General features: G+C 34.9%; 1 protein-coding gene across 1 annotated transcript in view; it reads right to left on the bottom strand.

Moving 5' to 3' along the window:
* Window positions 1–358: 358 nt before the first annotated feature.
* Window positions 359–16,650, bottom strand: part of LOC114328165 (uncharacterized) — a 106,927-nt gene continuing 90,635 nt past the window's right edge. Inside the window, exons 8-10 of the mRNA XM_028276947.2 lie at window positions 8,575–8,735; window positions 5,482–5,610; window positions 359–694 (exon numbers count right to left, since the gene is read on the bottom strand). Of these exons, the coding sequence (XP_028132748.2) occupies window positions 494–694; window positions 5,482–5,610; window positions 8,575–8,735 (491 nt within the window). The 3' untranslated portion in view covers window positions 359–493. The remainder of the gene's footprint in view (window positions 695–5,481; window positions 5,611–8,574; window positions 8,736–16,650) is intronic.

The following is a 16,650-nucleotide window of genomic DNA, read 5'->3' on the forward strand; positions in this document are numbered from 1 at the left end:
GGAATAATATTATTACACTGATATTCTTGAAGAATAAAGCTATAAAATGCTAAAGAAGTCACTAAAATCGGACAAGAGGTTTAAAAAATAAGAGACATAAAAAATGTCCCATTTTTAAAGTGGTGCGTTAATTTTGATGCTTAGTGTATTTCAATTCGTTCAGAGGTGACCATCATCCTCTTACGTAAGTTTCTTTAAGGTCACTTTAGGGAGCAAAACCTCGGATGCAAAACTTAAGACGAATTAATTTTTTGAATAGAAAAAACTGAAAAATATACTTAAGCAACAATTTATTTTACATTTTTTAATACAATAATTTTTAAATCTTAAATTATAACTAGAAATACTTTTATTTTTTAACAAACAACAGAAAACAATTTTTAGGGAAACTCAAAAATGTTGTGCAACTCTTATCAAATACAACAATTTAAAAGTAAAATTTAATATTTTGGAACTATCAGGTATTTATTTTGTACCTATCAGGATTTATACTTTACTTATAAACTTGATCCTCGTCCTTAAATTTGATAGTTTTAAGTTTTAACGGTCCGACATATTGTAAAATATCTCCTGTTATGTCACTAAAGTCATAGTCCATAAATTGTTCTTCGAGAGTATCGCGAAGCTTTAACGAAAACATATTGGTTATAAACGTCACTAGTTCTTTCTTTTTGTTATCTACATTGGCAAACTTCTGAAACAGTAACAATAGTTTAAATCACAGTTATAAGAAAAACATTTGCGTCAGTCTGTGTATACAAATAAGGACAGAAAGCAGTTTGACATTTAGGAACACTCTTTGTCATAATGATTCGTTTTTCTTATGTTGTTAGCAATAACAAATGCTTATCATTTACCAGTCCAAGTAATAGTCACTAATTCTAAAATAAATTATTATTTTTCTTAAGAATACAAAGGTTCAGTTTTAAATATCTTAAAAATTACTGAAAGACAAATTGAAAAACATCAAAAAACGGGATTCATATTTACACCGATAGATCTAGATGGGATGGACCCACCGGACCAGAATATCATGCGGCTCCGACTTCTACTCCATATTTACTGTAAAATATTTTATAGAAGGGTCTTATACTTATACAAAGCAATGTTGTTCTGAAGCTATTTTCTTGTGGCATTTTTATAATCAAGTATATTCAAATGGGAAATAAGCCACAATTTTACCTAAAAATGATTTTATTAACGTTTCGACGCCCAAGTCGGGTGTCGTTGTCAAAATACAAAATAATACTAAATAAACAAAAATTTTGTTGCTTAGTAAAAAATTCTTCTAATAATTTATTTAATCTGACTCATTTATATCGGCAATTCAGACACGTATTATACATTTTAAAGTAGACAACTTTAAAATGATATTGCCAATATTGATGAGTTGCGTTCCTGGGACGACTTTACTAAAAGATAGTTCATTCGATTACATGAAATCAATCCCAACTCAAGAATATCCGCCACAAAAAATCATAGCATGTGATCTGTCTTTAAAAAGACAACCAAATGCAACGGTGGCAGGGAAATTCTCGCGTTAGAGATTCCATAGTAAATCACGAGGGAAAACCAGGAAAAACCTCGTGATACTATCCCGACATCGTAAGTATTTGGGTTTACATTTAGTTTACTCTCAAAACTAATACCGAATTCTGACTTGATATTTTAAATTTTAAATAATACTAAAATACTCAATGTACTAACTCGATATGTTACTGATTTACTAATTGTGGTATTTTCTTTCTATTGACTTCCTCCTTTAATATGTGTAACCACATCCTACTGCATTCTACCGAGGAATTTGCGACACAATTTGTTTCATTTAGCATAATTAGAGCCGCTTCTTTGATTTTTCTCTTTTTACTATCTGCTTCTTTTAGGACTTTACTTGAATCTCTCCACTGAACTCTATGTTCATTATCCCATGCGTGTTGACATATTTGAGATCTATCAAATTCTCTATTTTTTATATAAGACTGATGTTCATTTACTCTAACGTCTAATGGTCTTGACGTTTCACCTATATAAAATTGTTCGCATTCACAAGGTATTTTATATATACAATTCTTTGTTCTTTCTTGTTCACTGTTAGGTTTAGTTTTAGATAGAATAGATCTCAATGTGTTTGTTGTTTTGAATGTTGTTGATATGTTGAATTTATTTCCTATTGTTTTAAGTTTCTCGGATAGTCCTTTTACATATGGTATTGATATTTTCCTCGTATTATTTTTTTTTTGGTATTATTTGGTCTCAAAGAAGGATACTGAATAAGAGACTATTACTTGTTCTAACGAAAATTCATTTTTTGAAGAAAAACAATTGTTAACATCTGTTTTATTAAAAAATGATTATCCCATATCGTTTATAAATAAGGAATTGTCAAGATTGGATCGAATGGGACAGAACAACTTAGAACGGGATCCTACAACATTCACAAGAAATAATACGAGGAAAATATCAATACCATATGTAAAAGGACTATCCGAGAAACTTAAAACAATAGGAAATAAATTCAACATATCAACAACATTCAAAACAACAAACACATTGAGATCTATTCTATCTAAAACTAAACCTAACAGTGAACAAGAAAGAACAAAGAATTGTATTTATAAAATACCTTGTGAATGCGAACAATTTTATATAGGTGAAACGTCAAGACCATTAGACGTTAGAGTAAATGAACATCAGTCTTATATAAAAAATAGAGAATTTGATAGATCTCAAATATGTCAACACGCATGGGATAATGAACATAGAGTTCAGTGGAGAGATTCAAGTATAGTCCTAAAAGAAGCAGATAGTAAAAAGAGAAAAATCAAAGAAGCGGCTCTAATTATGCTAAATGAAACCAATTGTGTCGCAAATTCCTCGGTAGAATGCAGTAGGATGTGGTTACCCATATTAAAAGAGGAAGTCAATAGAAAGAAAATACCACAATTAGTAAATCAGTAACATATCGAGTTAGTACATTGAGTATTTTAGTATTATTTAAAATTTAAAATATCAAGTCAGAATTCGGTATTAGTTTTGAGAGTAAACTAAATGTAAACCCAAATACTTACGATGTCGGGATAGTATCACGAGGTTTTTCCTGGTTTTCCCTCGTGATTTACTATGGAATCTCTAACGCGAGAATTTCCCCGCCACCGTTGCATTTGGTTGTCTTTTTAAAGACAGATCACATGCTATGATTTTTTGTGGCGGATATTCTTGAGTTGGGATTGATTTCATGTAATCGAATGAACTATCTTTTAGTAATGTCGTCCCAGGAACGCAACTCATCAATATTGGCAATATCATTTTAAAGTTGTCTACTTTAAAATGTATAATACGTGTCTGAATTGCCGATATAAATGAGTCAGATTAAATAAATTATTAGAAGAATTTTTTACTAAGCAACAACATTTTTGTTTATTTAGTATTAAATTCGACTTGGGCGTCGAAACGTTAATAAAATCATTTTTAGGTAAAATTGTGGCTTATTTCCCATTTGAATATACTTGATTATACAAAGCAATTTTAAAACAAACTATGATACTAAAAAATTGTTTAGTTGTAGAGACAAGATAGACATGTTGTCTTCTTTTGACCCACTAAATGAATATTTCGGTAATAAAGTTAAAATAAAGTTATCGATAGGAATCCCAAAGAAGAATATCCTAAAATGCTAAGGAAAGAGCCTCTTTTACATCCTCTTAATAACTCGATTAAATTTTGTTGTCCCTCCTTTTAAAACAAGCCTATATGGTTTATTGGTTAACCTTGCAATAAAAACAAAATTCACATACACCCACATGTGGAAATTCGAGACTTTAAGGAAACCCGCAAAGGCGACTGGAGAAGAGTATCAATTCCAGTTAGACGCAATATTAGCACTGCGTAAAGCTTATAGATGCACCCAGACTGCCTTAGTGGCATTGGTAGTGCCAATAACAAAAAAGAATATATATGTGAATACGGCCTAACAAAAAGGATAGCCTAGACCAGAGGTTCTCAAAGTGGGTGACGCGGCACCCTGGGGCGCCTCAAGCATTTGCCAAGGGTGACGTGGAACATTTAAGAAAAGTCGAACAACCGGCCGCTGCGCCACAAACAGCCGAATTCGACCTACGTGCGACGCGACTGATACCTGCATTCATTCCACAGTTTAATTCTTGCAGCCGATAAGTGAGTTTTGTAAAAATTAGAGTTAGATTTCAAAGTGGAAGTTTTAGATATGACTGCAGAAAAAAAGTGACGACTTAAGTAATTATATTCATTGGAATTAATATGTATAATATTATGTACCTTTGTTGCTATTTTTGCCATAAAATATGTCTTGCATTATTACGGTTGGAAGATACCTTTCATTTTTGGAAATGTTTTGATCTCTTTTATTTGGGACAGTTTTTTCATTCCAGAATAATGGAAAATTGGCTTTGAAAAGGAAATGTAGGTAAGTCACTGAAGCATCTGAATCAACTGATTCAGTGACAACTAGCAGAGATGGAGAAGATGCAAGTGTCCACGAGGTCCATTCGAGTCCAGCTCATCCAAGTTGTTCTCCCTCAATTCGGGAAAAAATAAGAAGGTATGATCCTAGCTATCTCACGTTATATAGCTTTATTTAAGTTGGCAACGAACAGGCACCAGAAGGTCAATGCGTTAATTGTCACAAAATTGTTGCTAATGGGTGCTTGGTTCCATCTAAATTAAAAAGACATTTGGAAAGTAATAATCATGGTTTAGCCGATAAGGCCGAAGAAACCTTCAAACGGCATGCTTCATCTCTTCAGGCAGGGTCATGCATGATGGAAAGAGTCTGCAAAAATGAAAATGAAAATGCCACTGAAGCATCATTTACTGTTGGTTTGCACATTGCAAAAGCTGGAAAACCCCAAGATAAACCTGTCGGAATGACAAATGAAGTTTTTCAAAATCTGCTTGAGATCAGCGAAGATAGCAGTTTAAAACTTAAATACCGTGAAGGAAGCCAAGAATAGTTCTGGATGCAGGTATATTCAGAAAATAATGTTGTTGATATGGTTGCAGTGAAAAAACTTGTGTTTCACATCGACTTATCTCTGTGAGTCTTCTTTCTCCGTATATGCTTACATTAAAAAACAATTACAGAAGCAAACTTCAAGCATCAAGGGATTTGAGGGTCAAACTTACAAAGATTCCCAAACATCATCGAAACAGTTTCATTCATCACATTAGGTAAGGATATTTGAATATCAAATATACCTACTGTATTTTATTGATCTGAAATAAAGTTTATATTGAAATCAAATGAGCCTCAGAATTGTATTTTTTCATTTATTGTCGTTTCCCAAATCGCTTCAAGGGTTGGTGTGCCTCAAAATATTTTTAGTCCTACAACGACTAAAAAAGTTTGAGAACCGCTAGCCTAGACACATGGGCACACATAGCGGGCCCACATGAATAATAACAAAATATAAACATAATTTTAAATTACTATTGGTTGCTACTTACCTCAGCAAAGCTAATATAATAGTTAATAAGATATCTAAGATCTCTCACAACTTCATTAACATATACATATCCTTCATGCTTCATTTTATTGAATATTTTATCAATGTCAACAACAGGACAAAAATAATTCTAAAAGAAGAAAATATTATTGTTACAGAATATGAACTCAAAACTATTCCAGAAATAAAGTATGTGACAAGTGGAGCCCTAAGTACTGCACTATTCATAATATTCAGGAATAATATAGGCAGTGTAAGATGTGGAAAATAGACATTTACTGATGGAATACATCTCAGAATCTGCCTATGCGTATGACATTGTAATTATTGAGTCAACGGAAAAGGAACTATAAGTTAATATAAGAGAGAATATTTTGAATTGAAAGTAGGCTAAGATGATGGCAATAGCAGAAGAGATAGACATTAGACATAGACTTGAAAATAAATGAATCGTTTATTTCAGAAAGGGGTCAAGTGACTAATTTTGACAAAATGAGTTTTTGGTGGAATTTTTTAATTTAAACGTAAATACAGCTTTTATTGCAGAAAGGAATCAATTGCTGCCATAATGTTGCCTTGGCAGCGCAGAGAAATTAGCGTTTAGTGCAGAAAGGGGCCAAACAACGTCACTAGCACTTAAAAATTGTGTAACCACCAACTTTATTTCAGAAAGGGGCCAAGTGCAAAAAATTATTTTTTTTTTCTTAAACAAATTAACAAGATAAATTTTTGAAAAATACAATTAGTCGAGGAAATGAAGCTGGAAAAATAGCAAAACCTCGCAATTTTTTCGTCCAGCATCGATTTGTACAAAAATTTGGGATTAGGCTCATTGCACCCTCTAGTTCATTTTCTATATTGAGCCGTTGTACGCTATTGGTTTTTTAAGGGTGAAACCACCCCTAATTGTAAAAAATTATAAAATAACATTTTAAACTTTAATATTGTCAACATTTGCTTCTTATTAGTTACATAATGATTGTTTTGTGCTTTAAGATATAATATCACAATATTTCAACCCTTAAAACCACCCTTGTTGGAGCTATATATGAAAAGTTTACTTATCCTAAAAGAATAATTTCGCGTTGCATCAATTTACATAAAAATTTGGTGTTAGAATAATCTTACCCTGTACTTCGTATTCTATATCATACTCAAGGGCATTGATTATTTTTAGGGGTGTAAACTACCCTTATTGTCAAAAAATATATAAAAACATTGTAAACTTTAATATAGGTAAAATTTGGTTTTGACTGGTTAAATAATGATTGTTGTATGCTTTAGGATATAATATAATAATATTTTAACCCTTAAAAACCACCCTTAATAACATTGCAATTTTAATAAGTAGACAATTTAATAGATCTATACAGAAAAAAAAGTAGAATTAAAGAATTAAAAAACATTTATTTACACAAAAATTTACGAATTTACAAATATATAAAAATACACATACAAATAGTTTTTTAATCATCCAGTATACGAACCGGCTCTGTGGTATTATACAGGTACATTGAAAATGCTCTATAAGGGGACTATTCGGATTTTTCGAAAAAAAAAAATTAGTTTTATAAAGATAGCTCCTTCATTTTTGGCGATAAAAAGTTTTTTCAATAATAGTTTTATAGGATTTTTAAAGAGTAATTAGACTGTGTAAATTAAATTCCGTAGAACCCCTTAATTTTTAATTGAGGTGGGTTTAAAAGGCTCGAATGAGGGGATGTTTGCTCGTAAATAGATGTTTTAAACAGCTATATCTTGCTAACTGTTCACTTTAATGAAAATCTATGCATAGGTAAGTTTTAACTGTCAAAAAAGCTACAATTTAGTAATCTATCGTTTTTTTCGTATCTCCAGTATTTTCGGAGATTTTTTGAAGAAAATGATAAAAAATGCAAAATTGCAAAAAATCAATTTTTCTTTAAACTCCAATTTTTCTAAAATTAGGCCTTTTAAATAGGTCAAACTTCTTGGCTATATTGATAATATAAATATGAAAGGAATTACAGAAAGGCAAAGACCAATTTTTAGTTACAAGGGTAGTTAGGGGGTTGTTCTCACTGTTTTTTTCGTATAGAAAAATAGGTACCGACATTTTTTTGATCATAAGTTACTCAATTATTATGCTAGAAACTTTTTATTATTTTTTTTGAAAGATCTTATTGTATGCTTGAAAAAGCATTAGGCAAGTTTTCCTGGAAAATGCAAAGTTTTCCCGTTATTTGGCTTTGATTATTTCAAATTATGCATTTGACGAAAAAAGCTAACCTTTAACATGCCGTATCTCGGTTTGTATTGGTCGTAAAAATATTATAGAAAACAGTTTCGTTTGTTTTACTAAAAGATACAATTTTGATATCTACAATTTTTTTGATTAAATGCATACTTTTCGAGTTATTCTCAAAAACCCTCTAAAAAAGTCGATTTTTCCGTCGTAAAACTGTTACTTTCAACCACGAATAACTCGAAAAATGTTAGTTTTACGAAGAAAATGTAAAAAACATTTTTTTCTTAAAATTACTTTTTACATCGATTTACATGGTTAAAATGTAATAAAAAATTCCCACCCCCGAGATGGGGTGGCAACTACCCCCAAGGTTTTAGCGTACAGCAGCATGATATAGAAAATGATCCTTGGACTGTGCCCTACCTTCTGTGAAAATTTCAAGTAAATCCATGCTGGACGAAAAAATTGCGAGTCAAAATGCTTCATTTCCTCGACTAAATACTTTTTGACAAACACTACAGGTTATTAGTGAGAATTCTTATTTTATATAAATAAAATTTTTGTTGAATGTAAACACCAACTTTATTTCAGAAAGGAGCCAAGTGCAAAAAATTATTTATTTTTTTTTAAACAAATTAAAAATGTAAATTTTTGAAAAATACAATACTTTTTGACAAACACTACAGGTTATTAGTGAGAATTTTTATTTTATATAAATAAAATATTTGTTGAATGTAAACACGTTTTTTTTGTTTTTCTCAAAAGCAGGTTTTTGTGACTTGACCCCTTTCTGAAATACACGATTCAAATATAGGTGAGGATGGATTAGTTTATTTTCGGAGGCCCCACATATTTATGCTAACTTACTCTATCATCAATATCTAGTCCTTCCAGTATGTCATATTTCTTCAACTCCAAAACTAAATTATTTAAAACTGTAACGCCAGTATTAGTTATGCCAGATTCGTTTTCGTAAATTACTATATTCTTCTTTGCAGGTGTTTTATTTAGTTTTCTGGTTGTTTCCTCTAGAAATATAAGGATTATAAATATTTTACAAGTAAAAATTTATCTGGTAATAAATAATTACACTTTCATAAAAAAGAACTTTTATCTACTCTATGTCATATTATGTATAAGTTTTTAGTTTGTGAAAACTGTCATTATAGATAGCAGTGCGTGAAGGGTTTAAAGTGTGCGTGAAGTAACAATAGTAGAAAGTATTTTAAATGGGATTTACTTTTTCGCACACTTTCAATCGGTTTTATGGCACACTTTCATATAATCAAATATCCTTAACTTTCGCGTTGTCATGGTGATGACAATATGAGCAATGACTTACAACAAAATTTTTGACAGTTTTGTGGTTTGAAAGTAGTTAGGATTTTTAAATGTCAAAGTCCTAAAAATTTTAGAATAGAAATGAATTCCAGTGACGAAGAGTTACAGTTTTTTATTTGTTTATCGTAGATAAAATATTGTATGAAACTGTGCGTAAAGTACTTTTTGCGAACTTACGCGATGTATAGCACTAGATCCGTTGTCGCTCGTGCTCTAAAAATCGCGTGCGTACGCAAAAAGCATACTTCACGAACTGTTTCATAAATAACTATTTTTATAATGAAACGTTTTTATTATTTATAGGAGAGAATATAAAATAATTTGACGATATAAAATGCTTAAAATTCCAAAAATTACACTATAATAAAAAAGTACTTTATATAATAACACGGTTTTGTTATATAAAGGACACAACATGTTTCGAAAGAATAAAATATGAATTTTTAGTAGGTGTATTAACTGTTAAAATTAAAATTACAAAAATTACACTAGTATAAAAAAGTACTTTTTATAATACCACGGTTGTTTAAAATGGTATATATAATAATTAACTTATATATTATGAATTTCAAGTATATCAACTTTTATTTATTTATTAAAAAAAATAAAAAAAGATACGCAACATCCGTGTTCGAACTAGGGAACTCTCGATCTGCAATCTAATGCCACTGATCCACCATCAATTTGTAGATATCGATTTATTAACGTACTTTAAAATATTATTGCATTAGTTACATTTTTAAAATAGTTTGAGATAAAAAAAGTCGATTTATCCATACAGGGTGATTGATTAATGGGGTAAAGCTCCGTAGACCCGTTATAGTAATAGATGGCAATAAAAGTTAATAACAAAAATTGTAACCAACTTTGATTACAGATTGATAATCAGTGATCGTAAATTGTCAGTTTTAGACAATTCAGTCATGACTTGCCTAAAATTTGGATAGATTTAGACCCGTAATTAATAATTTGGTCTGAAAAATGAAAATATCTCGAAAACTAATAAATTTAGACATAGGTAATGTGATATAAAATACAGGGTGTTTATACATTTAAAATTACTGAGAAAATAATGTACTTGCGTTTTGACTCACCCTGTTTTTAATATAAAGAAAATTAGCAATATTAATTATTTTTGAAAATTTTAACAATAAATAAAAAAATGTGGTATTAATAAACCATTGCCGTTGTGCTTATTTTTATTTATACAGGCAGTTAAATTTGTTACAATTTTCCTATAAAATTGGTTATAACTTTGTAAATATCCTGTATAACATACAAAACCTTTATATTTTGTAATGGAGAAGTTAAGAAGATTTTGAATATAAAATACAATACAGGGTGTTCCATTTAAAAAAACATAACTTTGATCTGTCACTATGTTATCGAACACCCTGTAACATTCTAACTAATTTTGTAATGTGAAGTTCAAAGTTGGCTACAATTTTTGTTATTACATTTTATCGCTATCCATTACTATAACGAATCTACGGAGCTTTACCCCACTAATCAATCACCCTGTATAAGAGCAGTTAAATATTGCATTGTTAGCAAGTTCTGAGCTGTTCTGAAAATTTCAGGTGTCTAGGTAGCCTAGAACTAATTTTAAAATGGATTACAAAATTTGCGGAGACCGTGACAACAACTAAGCCAAGTATATAAAAACGTTTTAATAATAAAAAAGTATATTGTGATCACATGGAATCAGACGTAGGAGATCACCATTGCAAGGGCTTCTCGTTCATCTGCAACATGGACTAATTGTCCTGCATTTGATATCTGAACCAATTTACAAATATTTTTAACCAAGAAACCTACTGTTTTCTTCCTACACTTCTACAGCCCTATATTTTGCCTTTAAAGATCAGTTGTAGTCGGAATGGGACGTTTCGATGCCGCCGGTTCATCGCCGGCCGTTTCGATGCCGCCGGTTCATCGCCAGTCCATTTCATCGCCGTCATATCTCGCATTTCCTAGAATTCCTAATTAATACTAAAAATAACTAATAATTGTAACTGTCGAAAATTCAGAAATACATCAGATAGCGATTAATTGACTGGCGATGAATCGGCCGGCATCGGCATCGAACTGGCGGCATCGAAACGGTGGCGATGAAACGTCCTAGACCCGTTGTAGTAATAGGTATTGCATCGATTTGCCATCACTATATGCCCTAGATATGACATTAACCGGTTTAACAGTCCTTAGTACTTCTGTATCTTTGTTGGCCCTCCCTAGTACTTCCTCATTAGTATTTCTTGCTGTTCAAGGAATCTTAAGCATTAGTCGATGAATCCACATTTCCAATGCTTCACTTCTCTTCATGAATGATACTTTTAGCGTCCATACTTCTGCACCAAATAAAAGTACATAAACATAGCACTTAATCATTCTTTGTCTTAGTTATAAACTAAATTATTGAAAAGAAACATCTTCATTTTCATAACAGCAGTTTTAGTCACTGCTAATCTGCGTTTTGTTTCTATGTCTGGATCTAGTTGGTCAGTTATAACAGTTCCCAAATATGTGATTTTGTGAATTTTTTCCACCTATACTCCATACAATTGAAGCTCCCCATCTGGATATGGGTTACGACTAAAAACTAAAAATTCGTTTTTTTTTCAGTTTATTTTTACGATCATTATCTACCCAACTTTGTGAATACCATCAACTAGAATTTGTCTGCGACTAATCCATTAATTTGTTGTATATAATTCTATTGGTTGAATTTCTGGTATTATTACAGTTCACCTATTTCTCTTAAATCTTGATTTTGTATTGGGATTCACAGCATCGATTATTAAGCATCTAATTAGGAGCAAGACACACTCTTTTAAAATTTAAATGTCCTTGGTAAACAAACACACGTTTGTTTATTATACATATTACGTGACCTTTTTTTTTTTTTTTCGGGAGGTGGGAATCTTCTCAAGACCGTCTGGGAAGGTGTCCCAGGTGTGTCGGATTCGGTCCGTCCTATCTGTATCACGGGCCGCCTACCGACTAAACCCACCCCCTCTTTTCTCCAGCCGACGGGTCTGGGACCGCTCTTAGCGAGCATATCTGACCCGTCGAGCTTACTCATATCTCCCTTCCAGCACTCCTAGCGTGCATTCCACGAATCAGTTGGCCCCCGGGCCGACCCCCCGCCCACGCCCCGCACCAGGCCAGTCAGCGAGGCGACCGTCTGGCGCAACCCGTGCGCAGGTAGGGCGACAAGGAGGCCCCCAATCCCGGATGAAAACAGCCAGAAGATGTCAGTTGGCAGTTACGAGCAACTCCAGTCGTTCATACTTTCATCTATGCACTCTTTCTCGTCCGCTCCTTCATACTTTCTCTCATTCAACTCCAATCATTCACACTTTCATCTATGTAAGCTTACTCATCCACCCATTCAATTCGGAAATTAAAATGGGACAGTCTGTGCAGGTCGGATGTAAAAGGTCCTTCCACACTGACTGTCTCAGAAAACGATACAAGACATAACACAAAGGAGGAAACGAGAGTGAAAAAGAGAAGAAAAGAGCAGAGATACAATGAGAGAAGAGAAAAGAAAGAGAAAAAAAAATAACGAAAAAGGAAAGAAAAAAGAAAGGACAGTGAAGAAAGAAAAGATAGAACACATAGACAGGAAAAACCGAAAATAAAAAATTGTTGGAAAGAAATATTAACTTATGTAAATAAAATTAAAGAGGTAAATAAATAAAATACGATAAAATGAATAACTAAAAATACGAAAAATTAAAATAAGTAAATAAAAAAAAATAAAAATAAAAATGGGCAGTCAGCGTGGTTTGGATGTAAAGGGTCCGCCCCCCGCTGGTTGCCCGATCACAACACAAACACATTTTAAGAAAATAAATATAAAGCGGTCATCCCGCTTGCAGCCGCCTCTCTTTTTCCTCTTTGTGCTTTATTGTCTTTGTGACGAAGGCAATGATCAGCTCAAAGTCTCGTTTGCTGTCGATAGCTCTATAGATCAGCTCATGAGGCTCGCCTAGTGGAGATCCCAGGCCCAGCTGCAGTTCGGTACGCCCCGCGCGATAGGCAGGGCATACGAACACGACATCCATCCCATCCAATGGCACTACAGCCCAAATCGAGCCTTGGCCTCCTTCAATAAGCTTCTCCAATCATTTCGAACACGACATGCCGCGCGTCATCCACCACACCACACTCGGGACATAGATCGTCCCTAGTTTTCCCAATACGGTGGATATATTGTCGAAACGATCCATGCCCCGTCAGAAACTGTGTAAAGTAGTAGTTGACGCGCCGATGCCGACATCCGTACCACCTCACTACATCCGGGATCAGGGATCTCGTCCAGGCGGCCCTTCCGACTTCGGCTGCCCATTCCCTCTGCCACGTCTCTAAACTTCTAGCTCTCTCCAGTGGTCCTGAACCTATCGCCCCGTTGCCCCTTCGGTACATTTGGACTCTCTCCCTGGCCAGGATGTGCACCGGCAGAGAACCAGCCACTACCTGTAAAGCAATGGTTGATACAGTCCTGTACGCGCTGCACACTCTGATCAGGGGTTTCCTTTGAGCCTTCAGAAGCATGTCTTTATACTTTTTCATCCGGAGGACCTCATGCCACACTGGGGCCCCGTATAATATTATGGATAATATTGATTGTAACATCATGAGCCTCTTCTGGGATCCGGGCCCCCCTATATTTGGCATTAGTTTATTCAGCGTTGAGGTCCTCTCCTCCGCCTTTCGACATGCTTCTATCACATGTTGTCCAAATGTCAATCTCTCGTCCAAAGTTATGCCTAAATACCTTACTGTCCGTTGGGGTCTTATTTCGGAGCCTTGATATCTGAAAACTGTATCATCTCTTTTTCTTGGTCCCCTCAAGATTATTATTTCTGTCTTTTCTACTGCTAACCTTAAATCGTTTTTCTCTATCCACGCCGCGGTATTTTCTATCGCTTTATTTACTTTTTCCGTTATACCCCGACTCATATCATCTTCCACCAGTAAGGCTAGATCGTCCGCGTATGCTATCGCTCTAACTCCTGTTCTCTTGTGAATTTCTAGTACCCCGTTATATAATATATTCCAAAGTAAGGGTCCCAGGACTGACCCCTGGGGTACTCCCGCGGTCATTTGTTTCTTTTTCTTCTTCGATATGCATACGGATCTCTCAGATAGATAGTCCTTAATTATGTTGGACAAATATGCCGGAGCCCCACATTCGCCTATTCGGTTCACTATGAGGCCCCAGTTTGCTGAATTAAAAGCGTTTTTTATGTCCAACAGAACAAGGACCACCCATCTTTTCTTGCTTGTCTTAGCCGCATCCCTTATCCAGGTAGCGGCATCGACTGTAGATCTACCTTTTCTAAATCCATATTGTTGACTAGATAAAACTCTCTCATCTTCCAACATGCCCTCCAGCCTCCTCTTGACAAGTCCTTCATAGAATTTACCAAGGCAGTCCAGGAGGCATATTGGCCGATAAGAAGTTGGTGAATCAGGGGGTTTCCCAGGCTTTAGGAGTAGAACCAAGTTCGCTTCCTTTAAGTCCCTGGGAAACTCTTGTTTCTGCAGTAGCTCATTACATATTTTTCTGATCAAACCTGGTTTCTCTGTTGCTATAACCTTTATTGCCTCTGGTGGCAGCCCGTCAGGGCCGGGAGCTTTCCCTGTCTTCATTTCCTGACCAGCGGTTTTTATTTCCTCTTCCGTGAACTCCTCGACCATGGTAGGAAATACCTTAATAAAATTCTGTGGTTCCGTAGTGGGGAAGAGGAGCTCAGCTGATTTCATCCGCTGGTCTTCGTCGAGTCTATATGGGGCCATTATCTTCAAGGTTTTCATTGTAATCCTGTATGCGTCGCCCCATATATCCTCGTCCAGTGCTTTTCCTTTTTCTCTCGTTTTATTTTATTATTTAATGTTTTCTTTAAGTCTTTATATATTTCTTTGAGCTCAAGGTTGCCCTGGCTTCTCGTGTAATTCCTTCGAGCTCTGAGGCATCTCTCCCGTAAACCTTCTATTTCATCCGTCCACCAGTGGGGGGATTTTTTATCATTTTTCTTCTTAACGGTGGCCAACTTTGCTGCATTTTGTAAAGCTCTTCTCAGTTGGTCAAGGTCAGAAATCTCTTCTTCGTTTATTTTTCTGACCTCCGATAGGTACTTGCTTTTATTGAAGTATGATTCTGTGTGACCTATCGTCCGTTGTAATCCCCCTTTAAACTTTATCTCATATTGTATGTAACGGTGGTAGGTAAATAATTGATCGTCGAGGACGTCCCATCCGTGCACCTTTCTGGATAGCCCTTCGCTTGCCAACGTGACGTCAATATGTGATTGGCTGGCCCCCCTTACGAATGTAGGCTTGTCGTTGTTTAATACTTGGAGGTCAGCCTGGGCTATCAATTCATTCCATAGTTCCCCCTTTTTGTCGTTTATGAGGGAACCCCATAATCTGGACTTCGCATTAATGTCCCCGGCGATCAATATTTCTTTTTCGCTTATGGCGGTGCTCATTATTTCATCAACGATGGCTTCGTATCTCATCATAGGGATGTTCGGAGATATGTAGCATGCCAGGAGGCTGAAACCCTACAACCTGATGAGGATATGATTCCCCCCCCCCCCTGACAATGCTCTGCACTCCCACATCCCTATTTCTAATGAACACCGTCACGTTCTTTCCATTGTCTTGAACCCAACCACCGCCCGACGCAATCTTTATGTTTGGTTCGGGGACGATGAGCAGGTCTATGTCTAGCTTGCAGGCTTTTGCGAGGACAAGGTCGTGCGCTCGACGCGCCCTGCCCACGTTTACCTGCAAAATCCGTATACCAGGTTGATCCTTGAGGTCCACTTTGGTTCAGTTCCCTGAGGTCGTTTCTGCAACGGATTCGCGTCTTTCTACTGAATTAAAATTATTACAAACTAAAAAAAATAAATAAATATATATATAAATAAAATAAATAAGTTGGTAAAATAGTTAAAATTTGTATAAATAAAATTATTCAATAAATAAATTATATAAATAGGTAAAGAGAATAAATAAAATGAAATAAATAAAATAAATAAATGAAATATATAAACAAAATTTGTATAGATAAAATAATGGGGTGTTTGATTTTCAATACAGTCTATTCTTCGCGAAACTCTGTGAGAGGTGGCTTCCTGTTTCACTGGTGGACTGTATAGGGGCCCACTCCCGTTCTCCAGAAAGCAACCTCTCACCTTTTCACTGTTCTTTCTATTTTTATTTTTATTACTCACCTTTCTGGAGTTCCCCATTTCTTCCCCTGCCGTACACCCACGCCCTATAGGCTGGGCATTGCATACGGTCCATCCTGTGTCCCTCTTCTTTACAGGTTAGACAGTATGACGCACTGCTACACTGTACCGCAGTATGTCCCGTTTTAAAGCAGTTGTAGCAGCACGCTACCCTGCTCTCCCCCTTACATTCGTAGGTGTTGTGTCCATAGTGAAGACACTTGTAACACCTTGTGGGGGTGTATCTTTCCATTATAGGGCATGACACCCAGCCTATCACTATCGCATTATATTTGCGTAGCTCCTGCGCTTTTGTAGGGCGCACGGCTATGGTGGCAACCTGCTTCCCTTG

Source organism: Diabrotica virgifera, chromosome 1, assembly GCF_917563875.1.
Source record: "Diabrotica virgifera virgifera chromosome 1, PGI_DIABVI_V3a".
Lineage (NCBI taxonomy): Eukaryota > Metazoa > Arthropoda > Insecta > Coleoptera > Chrysomelidae > Diabrotica > Diabrotica virgifera.